The sequence below is a fragment of the Dendrobates tinctorius genome, unplaced genomic scaffold, assembly GCF_039654945.1.
Source record: "Dendrobates tinctorius isolate UK_male_01 unplaced genomic scaffold, ASM3965494v1 ptg000192l, whole genome shotgun sequence".
Classification (NCBI taxonomy): Eukaryota; Metazoa; Chordata; class Amphibia; order Anura; family Dendrobatidae; genus Dendrobates; species Dendrobates tinctorius.
The window spans coordinates 4761038-4777510 of NW_027361859.1; the positions used below are offsets into that span (position 1 = coordinate 4761038).

General features: G+C 38.0%; 2 protein-coding genes across 2 annotated transcripts in view; both read left to right on the top strand.

Annotated features, from left to right (window-relative positions):
- Nucleotides 1-16473, top strand: part of LOC141055951 (uncharacterized) — a 192458-nt gene that overhangs the window by 112392 nt on the left and 63593 nt on the right. Inside the window, 8 exon segments of the mRNA XM_073552648.1 lie at nt 5683-5710; nt 6392-6409; nt 7097-7181; nt 8042-8110; nt 8207-8332; nt 8376-8510; nt 8852-8971; nt 9267-9593. Coding sequence (XP_073408749.1) covers nt 5683-5710; nt 6392-6409; nt 7097-7181; nt 8042-8110; nt 8207-8332; nt 8376-8510; nt 8852-8971; nt 9267-9593 — 908 coding nt within the window.
- On the top strand, nt 8402-16193 carry LOC141055785 (uncharacterized). Its single transcript, XM_073552491.1, has 3 exons — nt 8402-8510; nt 8599-8971; nt 9267-16193. The coding sequence occupies exon 3, from the start codon at nt 10466-10468 to the stop codon at nt 14084-14086; it is 3621 nt and encodes a 1206-aa protein (XP_073408592.1). The 5' UTR covers nt 8402-8510; nt 8599-8971; nt 9267-10465; the 3' UTR covers nt 14087-16193.

Sequence of the window (16473 nt, forward strand, 5' to 3'; positions counted from 1 at the left end):
TTAATCAATATACCTCTATGCATATAATTGCCTGTTAATGATACTGTGAATATTGTTCTTGTGTGATTTATCTGTGACAATAATCGTCTCCCGCATTTAACCCTGTTAAATGAATAAAGTAGAAGCAGATTGTTGATCCCGACTGTTGTCTCTGGTGTTGCATTCATATCACCAGCATTACAAGTGATCAAGCCAATTTTGACCCTGATGGGGTTTTTTTTTTAAGTCTGACCAGTGTCACTTTGTGTTGTAACAACTCTGGAACGCTTCAACAGATTTCAGTGATTCTGAGACTGTTTTGGTGGCACATTGTACTTTATGCAAGTGGTAAATTTAGGTTGATATTTTTTGTTTTTATTTGCAAAAATGTTGGAATTTTGGCTAAAATTTTGCAATTTTTAAACTTTCAATGTTTATATCCTTAAACCAGTTAGTCATGCTGTACTTAATAATAAGTCATATTTCCCATGTGTTCACTTTACATGTGCATAATTTTTCAAAAGTTATTTTCATTTTTTAGGATGTTAGAAAGGTTAAAAGTTTAGCAGCAATTTTTAATTGTTTCAAGAAATTTCCAAAACCTTTTTCTTTTGGGATCTAGATTTAAATGGACTTTGAGGGGTTAATATATATTGGGAATTCCCCAAAGGTGATTCCATTTTAAAAACCACACACCTCAAATACTTCAAAACTGCTGTCAGGAAATTTGTTAACTCTTCGTGTGCTACACAGGAATTAATGCAACGTGGAGTGAAAAAAATATACATTTAAATTTTACCTCTAAAATGTTACTTTATCTCCAATTTTTCCTAGGGATAGCATAACAAAATGGACCCCAAAGTTTGTCATGCAGTTTCTTCTCAGCTCGCTGATACCCCATATGTGGTCAGAACCCTGTCTGGACAAATGGCCAGGCTCAGAAGGGAGGGAGCACCATTGGAATTTTTGAACACAAATTAGACTGAAATAAATCTTGGGTACCATGTCAAATTTGCAGGGTCCCTAAAGTGCTTAAACAGCAGAAGCCTCCCCCAATGTCCCAACGTTGAAAACTATGCCCCTCAAGGATTCTATCTAAGGGTATAGTGAGCATTTTGAACCCACAGGTACTACACGGAATTTGTTAGAATTAGATCGTCATATTAAAGCTCTTCATTTTGTCTCACAAAAATGTTGTTTAGCTCTAAATTTCTTACTTTTGCAAGAGGTAAAACCAAAAAGTGTACAACATGGTGTGTTAAAAAATCATTTGAAAGGTAACTCACCAAACCCTGACTGATGCACTGGCAGTGTTAGGGACTCACAATATCTGGGGACCCTTGACGTTGGGTTGTGAGCTTATCTGCTTTGGCCAAAATAGTAACCAATACCCCATATCTATTTATCTTTTTTGCACTTTTCAGCAGGATACAGCTAGAACCCTCTATATTTGGCTTGGTTCTTTGTGTGTTGCATGTATCTATAGTGTAGAGCGGCCCGCCTGCTAATACTATGGGCGTGATCAATAGGCTGCTCAGACACTTTTGCATCACATTTATCAGTGTGACTTATGCCTTGTGCAAGCCTCATCTGTGTGCATTTCCACTGGGCAGCCGGACCACAAATGGTTACTGGCTGTCCTGATCAGTGGAGTGCGCCTGTGCTGCCTAAACCTTTATCAATGGGGTTCTGCTGCGTCCTGCCAGTGCATAGTAACCAATACCCCATATCTTTTTTGCACTTTTCAGCAGGATGCAGCTAGAGCCCTTTATATTTGGCTTGGTTCTTTGTGTGTTGCATGTATCTATAGTGTAGAGCGGCCCGCCTGCTAATACTATGGGCGTGATCAATAGGCTGCTCAGACACTTTTGCATCACATTTATCAGTGTGACTTATGCCTTATGCAAGCCTCATCTGTGTGCATTTCCACTGGGCAGCCAGACCACAAATGGTTACTGGCTGTCCTGATCAGTGGAGTGCACCTGTGCTGCCTAAACCTTTATCAATGGGAGTAGTAAGGGGGCTGTATTACTCGTCAAAAAGAAATCTGACAGGTACCACGCCCCTATCAAAGTGTATCAAACACGCCCCTTTTATATCAAATTGTTATAAAAGGGCTGTGTTTGATACACTTTTATACAATTTGATATCAAATTGTATATAAAAAGGTATTATAGGACAAAATATTTATATGTTGAATTATTTTCTCTTTTATTCTACTTTTAATAAAGTAGAATAAAAGTAGAATAAAAGGATCATGATTGAATCACTTTTATATCATTCGCTATTGTTTGATATAAAAGGATGTGTTTGATACGCTTTTATATGACCAATAAAGGAAACTTTTACAGCCATTGGGTATTTTATTTATTTGACCATTATTTTAATAAAGGAAACATTTGATTCGAATTGTAAATAAAAATGAGAGATGCTATTTTTATAAAAAAGATAATAGTGTTTATTGAACAACAATCAAATACATTTTTATAAAGCATTACATTTGGCATTTATACTGTTATTTTAGAAGCACATTCAATTATATTTTATTTATCACACAGCTCTGCACTTAATCAAATCAATATATACATATATATATTTATATATATATATATAAATATATAATACAGGGCAATATAAGCGCTGTGTGTATTTTCTGTGCTGCTTGCATTTCAGTGATGCAGAAGGGGAGCTAGGGCAGATGTAACAACATCCTGGGATCTTTCCCATAGGACTTAAGGAATGCAGAAAATCGAAAAGGGGAGCTAGGGCAGATGTAACAACATCCTGGGATCTTTCCCATAGGACTTAAGGAATGCAGAAAATCGAATACAGACAGGTTGTACCATTGCAATACAATAGGGACTAGGTATTTTAATTGAACAGACCATAAAGGTCAAAGATGAAAAGAGATACAGATGTAAAGATGACAATATGATAAGTTGTTAAGGTATGGACTTATAATAGGGTTACGATATTTTAACTGAACAGTCCAGAAAGGTCAAAGTTGAAATGACATACAGATGTAACCATGACAAGATGATAAGTTGTTATGGTGTGGGCTTACAATAGGGTCACGATATTTTAATTGAACAGACCAGAAAGGCCACTATTTACACAACTATCTCAACAAAAGCAACTGATAAACAGATGTCACTGCAACCTAGACACTTTCCCGTGTTAACTTCATTTTAATAATAAAGGAATCCTACATATTGCACAGTGATAAGCAACGCTGCTTAAATATAAAAGAATGATTGCAGGGGGAATAGTTTGATTCAAGTAAATCTTGCTTTACAGATTTATATACTAAATTATCATTATGATTTAAGTCACCAGTAAAATGTTGCAAAATCTCATGGAATGAAAGGCCCCTTGCAAGTTTCTTTAGGATATACACGCAATAATGGCCGCACACCGTGCTATAATTATTTTGAATTTGCCTGTCTTGATAGCAGAATAATTCGCTATTTCTCTTTAGGAAGATTATAAATTCATCCGGAAAAAGTATGCTGTCTGGTGAGAGGCCATAACTGTCAAAGAATATTGCATTCTTTTCATTGCAAAGTAAAATTAATATCCAATGTTTGCCGCTCTGATTGGACCGGTCTGTATTTACGATGTACGCCGCAGGCCTCTGAGTTACTCTATTTGACGGTAGCAAGTCACACGGATACACCCCATGAAATATGGCCTCTGTATAGTGATCGGCTTTCAATAACGTAGCGAGCTGCAGGGAATCCATCATCAGTAGAAATCATACAATACTTCACGGCGGTTATTAATTTCTAGAATAGATGAATTCACACCGTATACCACCATATTTATCGTATGAGGGGTGGCTAGCGCAAATCGGACTTCAGAACGCAGGTTCCCAGTTTTTATGAGAGAGAAGTGACCTCCAGGTTCTTGGTCGGCTGATAAATCAAATGCAAAAAATGTATAGCCGTCCATAAATTCTTCTCGGTCAATTGCCAGTGCACAATCGGCCTTCTGCTTTCCAGAAATATGGGCAAGAGCCATATACTCTCTTACAGCTAATTCAATATTGAAATTAGGTTGGAATGGCTGGGAGGGTATCTGCTGACCATCCAAATATAAAGCCGCATGGTTTACATTATAATGATGAAAGTACAGTGGATTTTTATTATACGTCCCGCTAAAGGCCTCATTATCTACAAAGCCCAATATAATTACTCGCGGAATAGCTCCTAAAAATAGATTTTCTATATTAGAAATTCGGGTGCCCCCAGGTATGCTGTACACTTTCATACAGGCCCTATCAATAGCATATTTTGCTGTAGCAGATAGTAAGGCCTGAGAGTGACCAATCCTCACAGCGGGAGCCACCTGGACTCTTTTTACATAGAGACATGCGTTCAGAATCTGTACTTTGAGCGGGTCTGGGTCAGCAGAAACCAAACAGAATGCATCTTTATTTCGTGTCAGCTTGATTTTAAGGTCAAGTCCATTCAATATAAGCTTCGGCTGATTAAAAATGTCGCTAAAAATTGGACCGAGCAAATCGACGGGCTTCGAGTGAGCTACTGCATGAGCCCGCTTGTTGAAGCCCACATTGGCGCCATCCAGGATTCGTACATCATGATGTCCAGCGGTATCTTTATAGAATAATCCTGATGTGAATTGCGAGGCTAAAGTCTGTGCGCTGTAATTTAGCAGAGTTTCAATGTAGGCCCTATAGCTGTATAGATTGTCTGATTGTGAGATGAGGCGATCACCCAGGGTGACATCAACTTGATTAAAAAGAGTCGCTAATGGATAGTTAATGAGAGCTACACGGGCTCCATCCGCGATGGCAGAATTATCTTGTTTTACGACCCGGCAACTTATGTAAAGTAGGGTATTATTTAAATCATAATAATATTCACCACTTCCCGATATGAAAAATTCAAGTGGTGCATTGTCCGCCAGAGCCGCAATAGGCTGAACTTCAATGAATATCGATTTCTCGACAGAAACCTGCGTAGGAGGTATTTGAAAAATATCCAGTTCTGATTTCATGCACTCCACCGAAGCATCATGTATGAAGGCCATGTTATATATAATATATTTATTTTATATATTTTTCCTAAAAGATGTCTTCAACACTGCGTCTTACTCTTTTCTGGCGTTTGCGTCTTGCGGGTGTGATTTTATTCATGAGCATTGGTGGTGGCGAATAGCGAACACGCCTTTTTCTTTTTTTCTGTTTTTTAGCAACATAAACAATACCGGAGCCTTCCTGAGGAGGTGTGTTTAGCCTATTCATAGCGGCTGCTGAGAAAGAGGCAATGGCGTCCTTAGCAATATTTGAAACAGCTGTCTTTACATGGGGTTTTACTAATTCGAGTCCTTTTCTCAATAGAGGAACCGCTTTTCTAAATAAGCCTCTAAATATTCCTGCAAGTCCAGCCCCATACATGTACTCATCACCCCGAAATCCCTCTAATCCGTGACCTGTCTGAGCAATATAGTAGCGGGCATAAATGGCTGGATCTCCGTAAACACGTTGCGACACCATTTTGACGTGTCAATCACGACGCGGTCTGAAATGTAATCGCAAAATAGTTTTTCCGTACTTGAATTTAACAGGCGTACCCTGATCAGTCAAGATAGAGATGCTTACAGAATCAAAGTGCTGTTTGCATAGAGGTACATAATCAGGTCTTGTGTATTGAAGTGTGATGATCTCCCCACTTTTACCAGTCACCTGCGCAGTTCTCAGAAGCTGGACGTAAGAATCTCCGACTAGTTGATGGTTAATAATGTCTGAGTAAACAAATAAGGTATAAAATCCGTTCATGATATCTGCGTAGCTCTTCTTGGGGCTAATCACACTATTATCATAGGCCTCAATATAAGGTGGTAGTCCTAAAATATGAGACAATTTTGGGCCTGGAGCAAAATGTATCGTGGGGGAATCCGATAGAGTAACACTTCTCCTCACTTCATCAAAGCGGAGCTTTAACCCCTCCGGGGCAATCTTAGAATTTTCAATCCTTTCATTAATAGCCCTTATAAGGTCCGAAATATTTAAATAATAGCCTGCTTTTACGAAATATTCTCTTAGAACATCCCCTCGTTTTCCAAGAAAAAATGTGCCTTCGCTATTTTCGAAAGTAAACCAGGTGTGGGGATACTGAAATTCTGTGAGGGCTACTTCATACGGGCCTACAAGATGTACAGGCTTTGCCAGTTTAGTGGTAAAATTCGAAATCGTGTTGTCTGGGAATAGCTTACTTGACGCATTACACGCTAGGGTAATATAAAATGATCCAGAATCCATGATTAGAGGTCCGTCAGCTGGTTTTCTTTAATCCAAGTATTAAATTTTTCCGGATATCCCTTCCATTTAACGAGATACAGGGTGGACCCTCTGACGCGCTTTTTTCTTAACACTTTTTCTATTTTGTAGATGCGATTCTCATCCGATGTGACTTTTTGTAGTTCCTCCTTATAAAATGACCCAATCACAGGTTCTCCGTACAAATCCACGATTTTGTAGAGGGGGAATTGGAATTTTGTGTTAATTTCGGATATGATAAATATTTCATCGGTATATGATTGTTCATATGCTTTCATAAATGTACGTTTATATTGGACCAAACGTACATTGTCGCCAATTTTAAAAGAAGGATTAATACGTTTATTTTTCATGCTCGAGTCATAAATATTTTTCCATATTTGTAGTGAATTTTTGCTTGTAACATCAATTGGTCTACATCGAATGGTAGAATGATAGGTTCGATTGTAGCTATCAACCAAATCTGGTAAAATATCAATATACCTATTAGTGTTATTTTTTGTAAAATACCGCCACATTCGAGTTTTTAATGTACGATTAAACCGCTCCACAATAGAGGCCTTAACTGCATTATTCGTAAGATAATGTAGAATATCATACGTTTTACAAAGGCGCTTCATCGACGAATTAATAAATTCTTTGCCCCGATCCGTCTGTAATTTCTTCGGTATGCGCTTATCATTTTGAAATATCAGCTCGAATGAACAGGCTACAGCGGCCCCAGTCTTGTTTGATAAGGCTACGCACCACGCAAATTTTGATAGGCAATCAATCACGGTAAGGATATATTTAACATTATCATTTTCCTTCGAATAGTCAATTAAACTCACTAAATCTCCTTGCCACAATGCATCCATGTTTGAGACCATGATCTTATTTGTCAGAAATCTTTTTCTCACAGGTTTGTGCAACAAATAGCTATCCTGGTTATTTAACCAATCACGCACAATTGATTTTTTAATTCCGTAATCTCTAGTTTCTCTATATAATTTATCAATTCCGCCATAGGAGCCGGAGGCATTAGGAGTAAAATACTGGTTCTCTAATATTTTTTCATTGTGTCTAGAAGACATCGTCTCATGAACCAATGCCGTCTTTATCAGAAAATCAAAATGTATAAAATGAAATTAAATGTGGAATGTAATACAAATATATCATGCTTGATATCATTATAATATGAGTATACCATGATTGTTTGGGCCAGCATGATGGGCTGTAACTGGGAGGCTCTTGTGGGTGTTAACTGGAGGTGTAGACTTTCTGCTGATTGCTTGAGACCTTTTGGTGAGGCGTAACTGGGCTGTGAATCTAGGTGGAGCGATCCTGCTGTCTGGCTTTAAAACAGGCCATTAGGTGGTGCCCTTACACACATTCAGCGGCTGAGACACCATTCCTGTTATACTGGACAGCAACTTCTACTCTTTAAAATAGTAAGTATTAACACATTATTTAATTAATATTGTGGTCAATTGCTGTATAGTAATATTTATTATATAGGATATAATTGTATTTTCCTTAGAATAGATTTACTCATTTAGAAGAAATTTAGATATTTAATACAATATTTATTTGATGTATAATTATTTAATTGATGTTCACCTATAATTTTATTTGCCTTTTGTATCAATTATCATATAGTATATAAAATGTATTTCTTCGGCATAGACTTAGATTATAATTTATTTTATAGTACTTCCCACCGCATAGTTATAGTTAATAATTTTAAAAGTATAATAGTATTCTCAATTTAAATCATTTTAGTTAAGATGGAAGCCTACGATTTTGAACAAGCCGAGCCTCTTCTTACGAGCACACAATGCGACCAACTAGGTAGGTCTTATATTGAATATAATGAACGGAGTGTTAGACAATCTGATTAAAGTTTTGTTTTGTATATTAATTATATAATATTTTGCTCTTTTTCAGAAGAGTCACTAAACAGCGCCTTTCCTCAGTTACTTCAGACTTTGGATTCCATAGATGCATACCCTTTAGCACCTTTTAATGCTGGCGGAGAATCAAGTACTGCAACTTCACATTATGCTATCACTGGTAAGCCGTATATTTGTATAATAACTGCTTTAATCATATGTAGACGTGAAACTAAATACAATTTCTCATACAGATGCTGAGATGCTGCAAGCGGACGATAAGCAAGAAAACGTCCATGTTACTGAAGAGCCTTTAAATCTGGTGAATCCGCTGCGGAGGCAACAAACATATCAAAAAGGTAAGAACATATGGAAAAAGTAACATCTCTTTGAAAAAAAGAGTCCGTATGTATGTAGGGATGAAATTTCCCCTAATTTCTTATACAGGTGACCAACACTTGAAAGAATGCTATAATGTTGATGGGCCCATGGTTTCTAACAATCCTAAAAAGCCGCGGAAACCACGAAACACATCGCTCAAGATTAGGGCACCCAGGGTTTCTATCAGGCCTAGCGGGAAACCAAAAAATATGGCGCTGCTGTTTCGAAAAGGTACTGTGAGCTTGAAAACAATAGATAATCAGTATCGTGAAGAAAATCATTTCAGGCATGTCTAATAGTTTTATTTTATTTACGGCAGATAAACGAGCGGCAAGAAAAAGGCTATATTCAAATGAAAATACATACATCCCACTGACGGTGAATAGTGAGACGACTATTAACCCAGAGCGTGCAGAAGACCAATACCCAGAACAATCTTGTAAGTATATATTTCGTTTTTCTGTAAATAATGATAATAATCTTTATTTATTTAGAGCTTACATATTCTGCAGAGATTTATAATTCAGCTTTTCCTAGACATCCAGGCATAAGTAACAGTTATCAAAACAATAATTAAAGCAAAATTAGTGAGGCCCCTGCTCATAAGGGGTACAACCTAAAATACTATCTTTATACAAACACTTATATGTGTTTCTTCACTATCTGGTACATGTAACATTTCCATTGTTACTCAAGCTTCATGGACATCTGACACATGTAACTTTTTCTTTTAGATACAAAGAATATGCTAAAAAAAGATGCACAGCCGTTGCTGCAGCCTCAAGTACTGCAGGAGCGTACTTACGGGCCAACGCAGATCCCCCCACAAAGAGTTAATCCGGCAGTGAGATCAACTCCGCTTTCACCAATCATTGTTCTGTCGGATGAAGAAATTCCTCTGAAACGCAAGCAACCTAGGAAGGCGGTACCGAAGTCTTCGACCCGAAAATATAACGCCGCCTCAGCTGCACCCAATAATACACATTCAATCATTTCCGTGGACGGTGTGGCACAAGCTGAACGTGAAGCCATCAACAGAGAAATTGATCAGCTTGCTGAGGGTAAGAAGACCTCTAATCTGGACAATATACGTGTGTGTCATACTATACACCCTGCAGATATTACTTTTGCAGGAACGTCTAATGAATTTGCAATTGTACATCCTTTAAAGAGACGAACAGTATCAACCCAGACCCAGGGGGCAAGTAAAAAACAAAAAGTACATAATACCCCAATTACCCCTGGGTGGCCTGAAGAACAGTATAAGGTGTTTCATGATATGGCGCCTCAGTACCTAAATTACAAAAACGTTATTACTCATCTTAAATATTTCTGTGACACTTATGAAAGGTTACAAACTGCAGCCCCAACACCTGACATTGTTGATGAGCTATATGCATTCCAAAGAGACTGTGCAGATGGTCCATCAGTCTTTGTGAAATCAAATAAACATAATTCAATGTGACTAGGCTTGGTTGGTTATGGTCTGCAGAAACTGTCTAAAATATCTCCACAAAGGGGTTATAGATCGAGAACAATTAAACGCGCTCAAAGGTTGTTGATTAGCGCAAGACGATCACTAGCAGCTAGAAGCCTGCGAGAGCCAACTCACAGACCGATAACTACACAAAACCCTCAGCTGTTGATACATGCACAGAGTCCCTCGTTTCACAGCCATGATCCCCCTAGGGGTGTTAGCCCCGATGTGTCTCCAATCGCTCAAAGCTTTGAGCCTCTTGAAACACAGGCTGAAAATGTACATGATGTTGCAGCTGACGGTCATGTTGATGAAAATGTACGGGACATAGATGAAAATGGACATGATGATGCATCTGATGGTTATGTTGATGATAATGTACAGGACGTAGATCATTCAGTATTTTTACAACATTTTTATCACCATCAAAGAGATGTCCGCAATTTCAATGCTCGCATGTATATTGATCATTTCAGATTTGTAAATTTAGACCGCATTCAATCATTCGTAGAGGCCCTAAACATTGTGCATGGAGCCATTCAGTCTTTACTGGACAGAGTTATCAGAGACATTGACCCTGGAGACTTTGTTCAGTTAAGGCTTGAAGGCGGTGACACGTTAGATCCCATTTTCACTACAAAACAGACAAGGGAGGATTTTAGTTCTGAAGCATTCTTAAATGCCGTAGCTCGCACATTGCAAAGCAATGCTGAATGCTTAGCAAACAGCTCCCTGAAATTAGTCATAACAATTATTAAAAACAGACGCGGCGGCATAAAAAGACGTCTGAAATCTATAGCGAGTAGTCAAATCATTAAGCAAAAGAAACGATGGCTTTACGACTATAATAATTACAGCACAAATTTGTGCTTTGCCGCTAGCGTGTGCGCCCTGATCACCAACACCGATGTTGGTGATACAGTTTTACTGAATTGTGCTAAATCCATACACGCGGCCCTGGCCATCCCTGAGGACCAGCTTATAAGTTTTAGTGATATTGAAGCTTTTGAGAAACATCTGGGTGTCAACATTAAAGTATTATACTACAGTCAGGGCGACTGGCGATATTTTCAAACAGGTAATACCCCTAGTGCTAGAACTATTTTCATATTGCATCATGATAATCACTACTACGGTATCAAAAATATGAAGGGTTTTATCGGCGCGGATTACTTTTGTGAAAGATGCAATTCGTTGTTTCATCACAAATTTAATCATTCGTGTCAATATTTTTGCAAGGCTTGTCAAAGAGAGAGTTGTGTGGAGAGAACCGACACGGATCAGCCACCTCGCTGTCCAATTTGTCGTGTGTTTTGTCGGTCCAGTGAGTGCTTAGACCTCCACACTCATTTATCTGCAGATAATTCAACATTCTGCAGACTTAAAATATTTTGTGATAAATGTCATCATTTTGTCCCCAGAGAAAGTGATTCTGAACATAAATGTAAAGGGTTGCGCTGTCCTGTCTGTCACAGACGTTTAAATAAATTTGATGAGCACCTTTGTTACATGCGCCGGTATGTACCAAAGGAGGCGACAGATCAATATATATTTTATGACTTTGAATGTATGCAGGAGACAGGTACTCACATCCCAAATTATATTTATGCTACGACGCTGTATGGTAGCCCCTCCTGGGAGTTTGAAGGTAAATCAGCAACTCATGATTTTGTGCAATTCTTTACATCCGGTAAATTTTCTGGATATACGTTTATAGCCCACAATGCTGGAAGATACGATGCATACTTTATTGTTAAGGAACTGATTTCTGAAAAACTCTGTGTGAAATTAATATCCCGAGGTGGCCGTCTCTTGTGTGTAACACTGCCTGATTTGGAACTGAGGTTTATTGACTCCCTAAATTTCATACCGATGAAACTTAGTAAGATGCCACAGGCTATGGGGTTCTCAGGCTCAAAAGGACATTTCCCCCACTTTTTTAACACCGAAGAAAATCAAAACTATGTGGGCCCCCTACCAGCTGTAAAATATTATGGGGTAGAGTACATGTCACCTAGTGAGAAAGGGGAATTCATGGAGTGGTATGAGACGCAGGAAAATACAACTTTTGACTTTAATTCTGAACTAAAGTCTTACTGTAAACAAGATGTTGAGATTCTGAGACACTCATGTGAACTTTACAGGGAGCGTGTCATGGAAATGACGCAGAAAAATGTTAAAATATACTGTAAGCAAGAAAAGAAAAAAATTGAAGTGTCCAGATGTGTTGATCCTTTTCAACTCGTAACCCTTGCATCTGTATGTATGTCAATGTACAGGTTTAAATTTCTTCCAAAAAAGACCATTGCCATTTTACCGGGTGATAATTATCACAAGACACAAAAACGGTTTTCATCACCCGCTATACAGTGGCTCATGTATGTATCCCACACAGAGAACATAGCAATCCAACATGCTTTAAGAGGTGGTGAAAAACGAGTTGGGAAATATTTTTTAGACGGTTATGCCTATGTTAATGAGAGACATATCGCATTCGAATTTCAGGGGTGTTTTTATCATGGGTGTCCAATCTGCTATAATGAATACGATTCAAATAAGGTCACAAACACCTCCTATGGTCAATTATATTATGCCTTTTTAGCTAAAAAACGTTTTCTGCAGTGGTGTGGCTACACAGTGAGAGTCCTGTGGGAACATGAATGGAATGAAATGATTCAAAAAGATTCTAATCTTCAATCATTTCTTCTCCAAATGGAATTCCCAGTCCCTTTAGACCCCCGCGATGCTCTTTATGGGGGGCGTACTAATGCCATTAAACTTTATCACCAACTGAAGCCTGGGGAGACGCTACATTACTATGATTTCACCAGCCTGTACCCTTTTGTAAACAAAACTAAAACATATCCCATTGGTCATCCACACATTATCTATGAGGATTTTGGGTTCATTAAAAAATACTTTGGAATTGCCAAAGTCAAGGTCTACCCTCCGAGGGATTTATTTTTTCCTGTTCTACCGGTAAAACTCAACAAAAAATTATTGTTTCCTCTATGCTACACATGCTCTGTAAATTCGCAGACAGAGGAATGTACACATAGTGATGAAGAGCGGGCTCTGACAGGTACATGGTGCACTATAGAGCTTGAGATGGCCATAGAGAAAGGCTATAGGATAGCCCACATCTATGAAATTTGGGATTTTCCTAAAACCAGTGACCGCCTGTTTTCTCGGTACATTAAATTACATCTTAGGGATAAGCAGGAGGCCTCAGGCTATCCTAGCTGGTGCACTGATGACAGTAAGAAACAACAGTACATTGATTCCTTTCTTGAAAAAGAAGGGGTTCAATTACGCTCTGAAAATATAGGAGAGAACCCTGCTAAGAGACAGATCTCCAAACTTTTCTTAAATTCTTTATGGGGAAAGTTTGCCCAGAAATCTAATTTACCATGCACCAGCATTATTAGCGATCCTGATGAACTGTTTCAACATGTTTTTTTACCGTATTACGATGTTTCGATGTTGCATTTTATTGATGATGAAACCGCAACAATAGATTGGAAATATACAGAAGGGCACCACACCATCAACAAGAACACAAACATTTTTATAGCCTGTTTTACAACAGCGTATGCTAGACTAGAGCTTTACTCTCTGCTGGACAGGCTGCAGGAAAGGTGCCTTTATCACGATACTGATTCTGTTATCTTTGTGCAGAGAGAAGGTGAGTGGAGTCCTCCTTTAGGTGATTACCTGGGGGAATTGACCAGTGAGATACCTGATGACACTTACATCACTGAGTTTGTATCTGCAGGCCCAAAGACCTACGGATACAAACTCAACACCGGTAAAACTGTCTTAAAAGTGAAGGGAATAACATTAAATGTTGGTAATGCTCAATCTATTAATTTCAGCAGTCTAAAAGATCTTGTTCTGGACTACCCGCGTAATTCTGATTCTGAAACGCAAAAACGTATTGTCGTAGAGCAGCCCGGCATTGTGAAAAATAAAAAGTTCTGGTCCGTTGAAACAAGACTTCTTCGAAAAACCCAAAAGTGTGTTTACACAAAGCGCAGCCTATTAGACGATTTTACCACCGTGCCATTTGGATATTAATTGTGACTCATGATGGACCCACGTTTGCAGCATCCATTCTCGTGTATTCTAGCAGGCCCGTCTAATTCTGGAAAAAGTTACTTTGTAAAACAATTGTTACATAATATTGACACTCATTTTTCTCATAAGCCTGATAATATTGTTTGGTTTTATTCCTGCTGGCAGAAACTATATGATGAAATCTCTCTTTCTTTTCCCTTCATCAGATTTGTGGAGGGTCTGCCGCATACATTCGTAGATGATGAATTATTCCCTCCTGAAAAGGTAAATTTGACTATTGTTGACGATCTCATGGAGAGTGCTAGTGATAACTGCGAAATAGAAAAAGCATTTACCAAGTATGTCCACCACAGAAATCTCAGCATTTTCTACCTGGTACAAAACATATTTTGTCAAGGAAAGAAAAGCCGCACGATAAATTTAAACACAAAGTACATGGTCCTTTTTAATAACCCTCGGGATAAATTGCAAATTGTAACACTAGCGCGACAAATGTATCCAGGAAAAACACGCTATTTCTTAGAAGCTTTTGAGGATGCCACGCGGGTGCCTTATGGGTATTTGTTGCTAGACTTAAGAGCGGATACCCCTGAGGATCTTCGCTTGAGGACGGGCCTGTTTCCTCCAGCGTTACCAGCTGTGTATGTTCAAAAGAAAAATACTTCTAAAAAGTGAATTTTAAACAAAATCAGACATTCTACACTGCGACCATAGTGTTGTAAAGATGTCGGAGAGAATACGGCGTAACTGGAAGCTCTTAAAAACACTGGTGAAAGCCCCACCTTCTATCAGAAAATCTATTTTGTGCAATGCGAGTCATGATTTAATTACAGCTATAGGGGAGATTGCATTAAACATCTTAAAAGGTCGAATCCCTCTGAAAGAGCGACAAAAAAATATACTAAAAAAGTGGCGAAAAGCTATAAAATCCATGAGTAATAAATCTCACAGCATAAAGAAAAAGAAGCAGCTACTGAAGCAGACTGGTGGCTTTATAGGTCCTCTTTTAGGCTTTGCAATCCCAATAATAACAAGCCTGCTTGCCGGCAAATAATGGAACATACCGAGAAAATGTATCTTGTTCCCAAGCAGGAGCTAATCAAACTTCGGCCCCCTATCACAGACATTCGCCAAAGCGTTATCCAACGTCTTGATGGTGAAATTAGTGAGATTTTACAGCGTCGTGACATGCCGGATGACGTGAAAATTAAAAAATATAGTGATGTACTGCAAAGATACTTGGTTCATGCTAAACAAGATGCTAAGGAGCTATCAACTTTAAAGATCATTAACACTCCAGAATCTGATCACCAACAATTGTCAAATTCACCCGTTGATAAAAGCCCCGCTGTCAATGAAATTGTAAGTCATGTAAATCAACGATATAAAAAGAATGCAGAACTTCTACTAAACAAGATGTTGCAAAACACAAATATTACATCGTGGAATGATAAAAGTGAGTTTATTTTCAAAGGAACTGTAATACCCGGCTCTAATATGCTGGATTTGGTGCGTAACACAACTCAGAGCCATGCCCTAACTGGCAGGAATTTACCAAGGGGCTGGAATACATTTATGCACGCTATGGCCGAGTTAAATATGCCATCCACAGTTGTGGGCAATTCCGCAACTAGAGTCCATTTAGATAAATTAAAAATGCCCATGAATGAAACTGATGGCGTGTATAATCCTCGAGCCCTATCCACCCCCAGTCGGGCGATCCGTCCTTTACACTTCTCACCATTAGGTATCACACAAGGGCCACTGATGCCTAAAAAAAGTACTGTTCCATTACTACAGTCCATGTGGCTCACTATGTAACATTGGTTCTGTTCAATTGTAATGCATTAAATTATTATATAAGAAATGTGATGTATATATTTATAATATTAAATATACAAATTGTTATATACGAATGTAACGCTTTTTGTAACACTTTATACTGTCCTGTATTATATATATTTTGATTTGATTAACTGCAGTGCAGTGTGATAAATAAAATGTAATTGAATGTACTTCTAAAATGACAGTGTAAATGTCAAATGTATTGCTTTATAAAATGTATTTGATTGTTGTTCAATAAACACTATTATATTTTTCATAAAAATGGCGTCTCTCATTTTTATTTACAATTCGAATAAAATGTTTCCTTTATTAAAATATTCACCATATAAATAATACACCCATTGAATCGATACTAATTAAAGTATAAAATGTCTATAAAAGGCAAACATTTGATTCCTTTATTAAAATATTGGCCATATACATAATATGCCCAATGAACCGATACTAATTAAAGTTTAAAAAGGATATAAAAGGGTCCTTTATTGGTCATATAAAAGCGTATCAAACACATCCTTTTATATCAAACAATAGCGAATGATATA

Coding starts and splice junctions, on each gene's coding strand:
- LOC141055785 (XM_073552491.1), top strand. CDS start 10,466: ATGTATATTGATCATTTCAGATTTGTAAATTTAGACCGCATTCAATCA.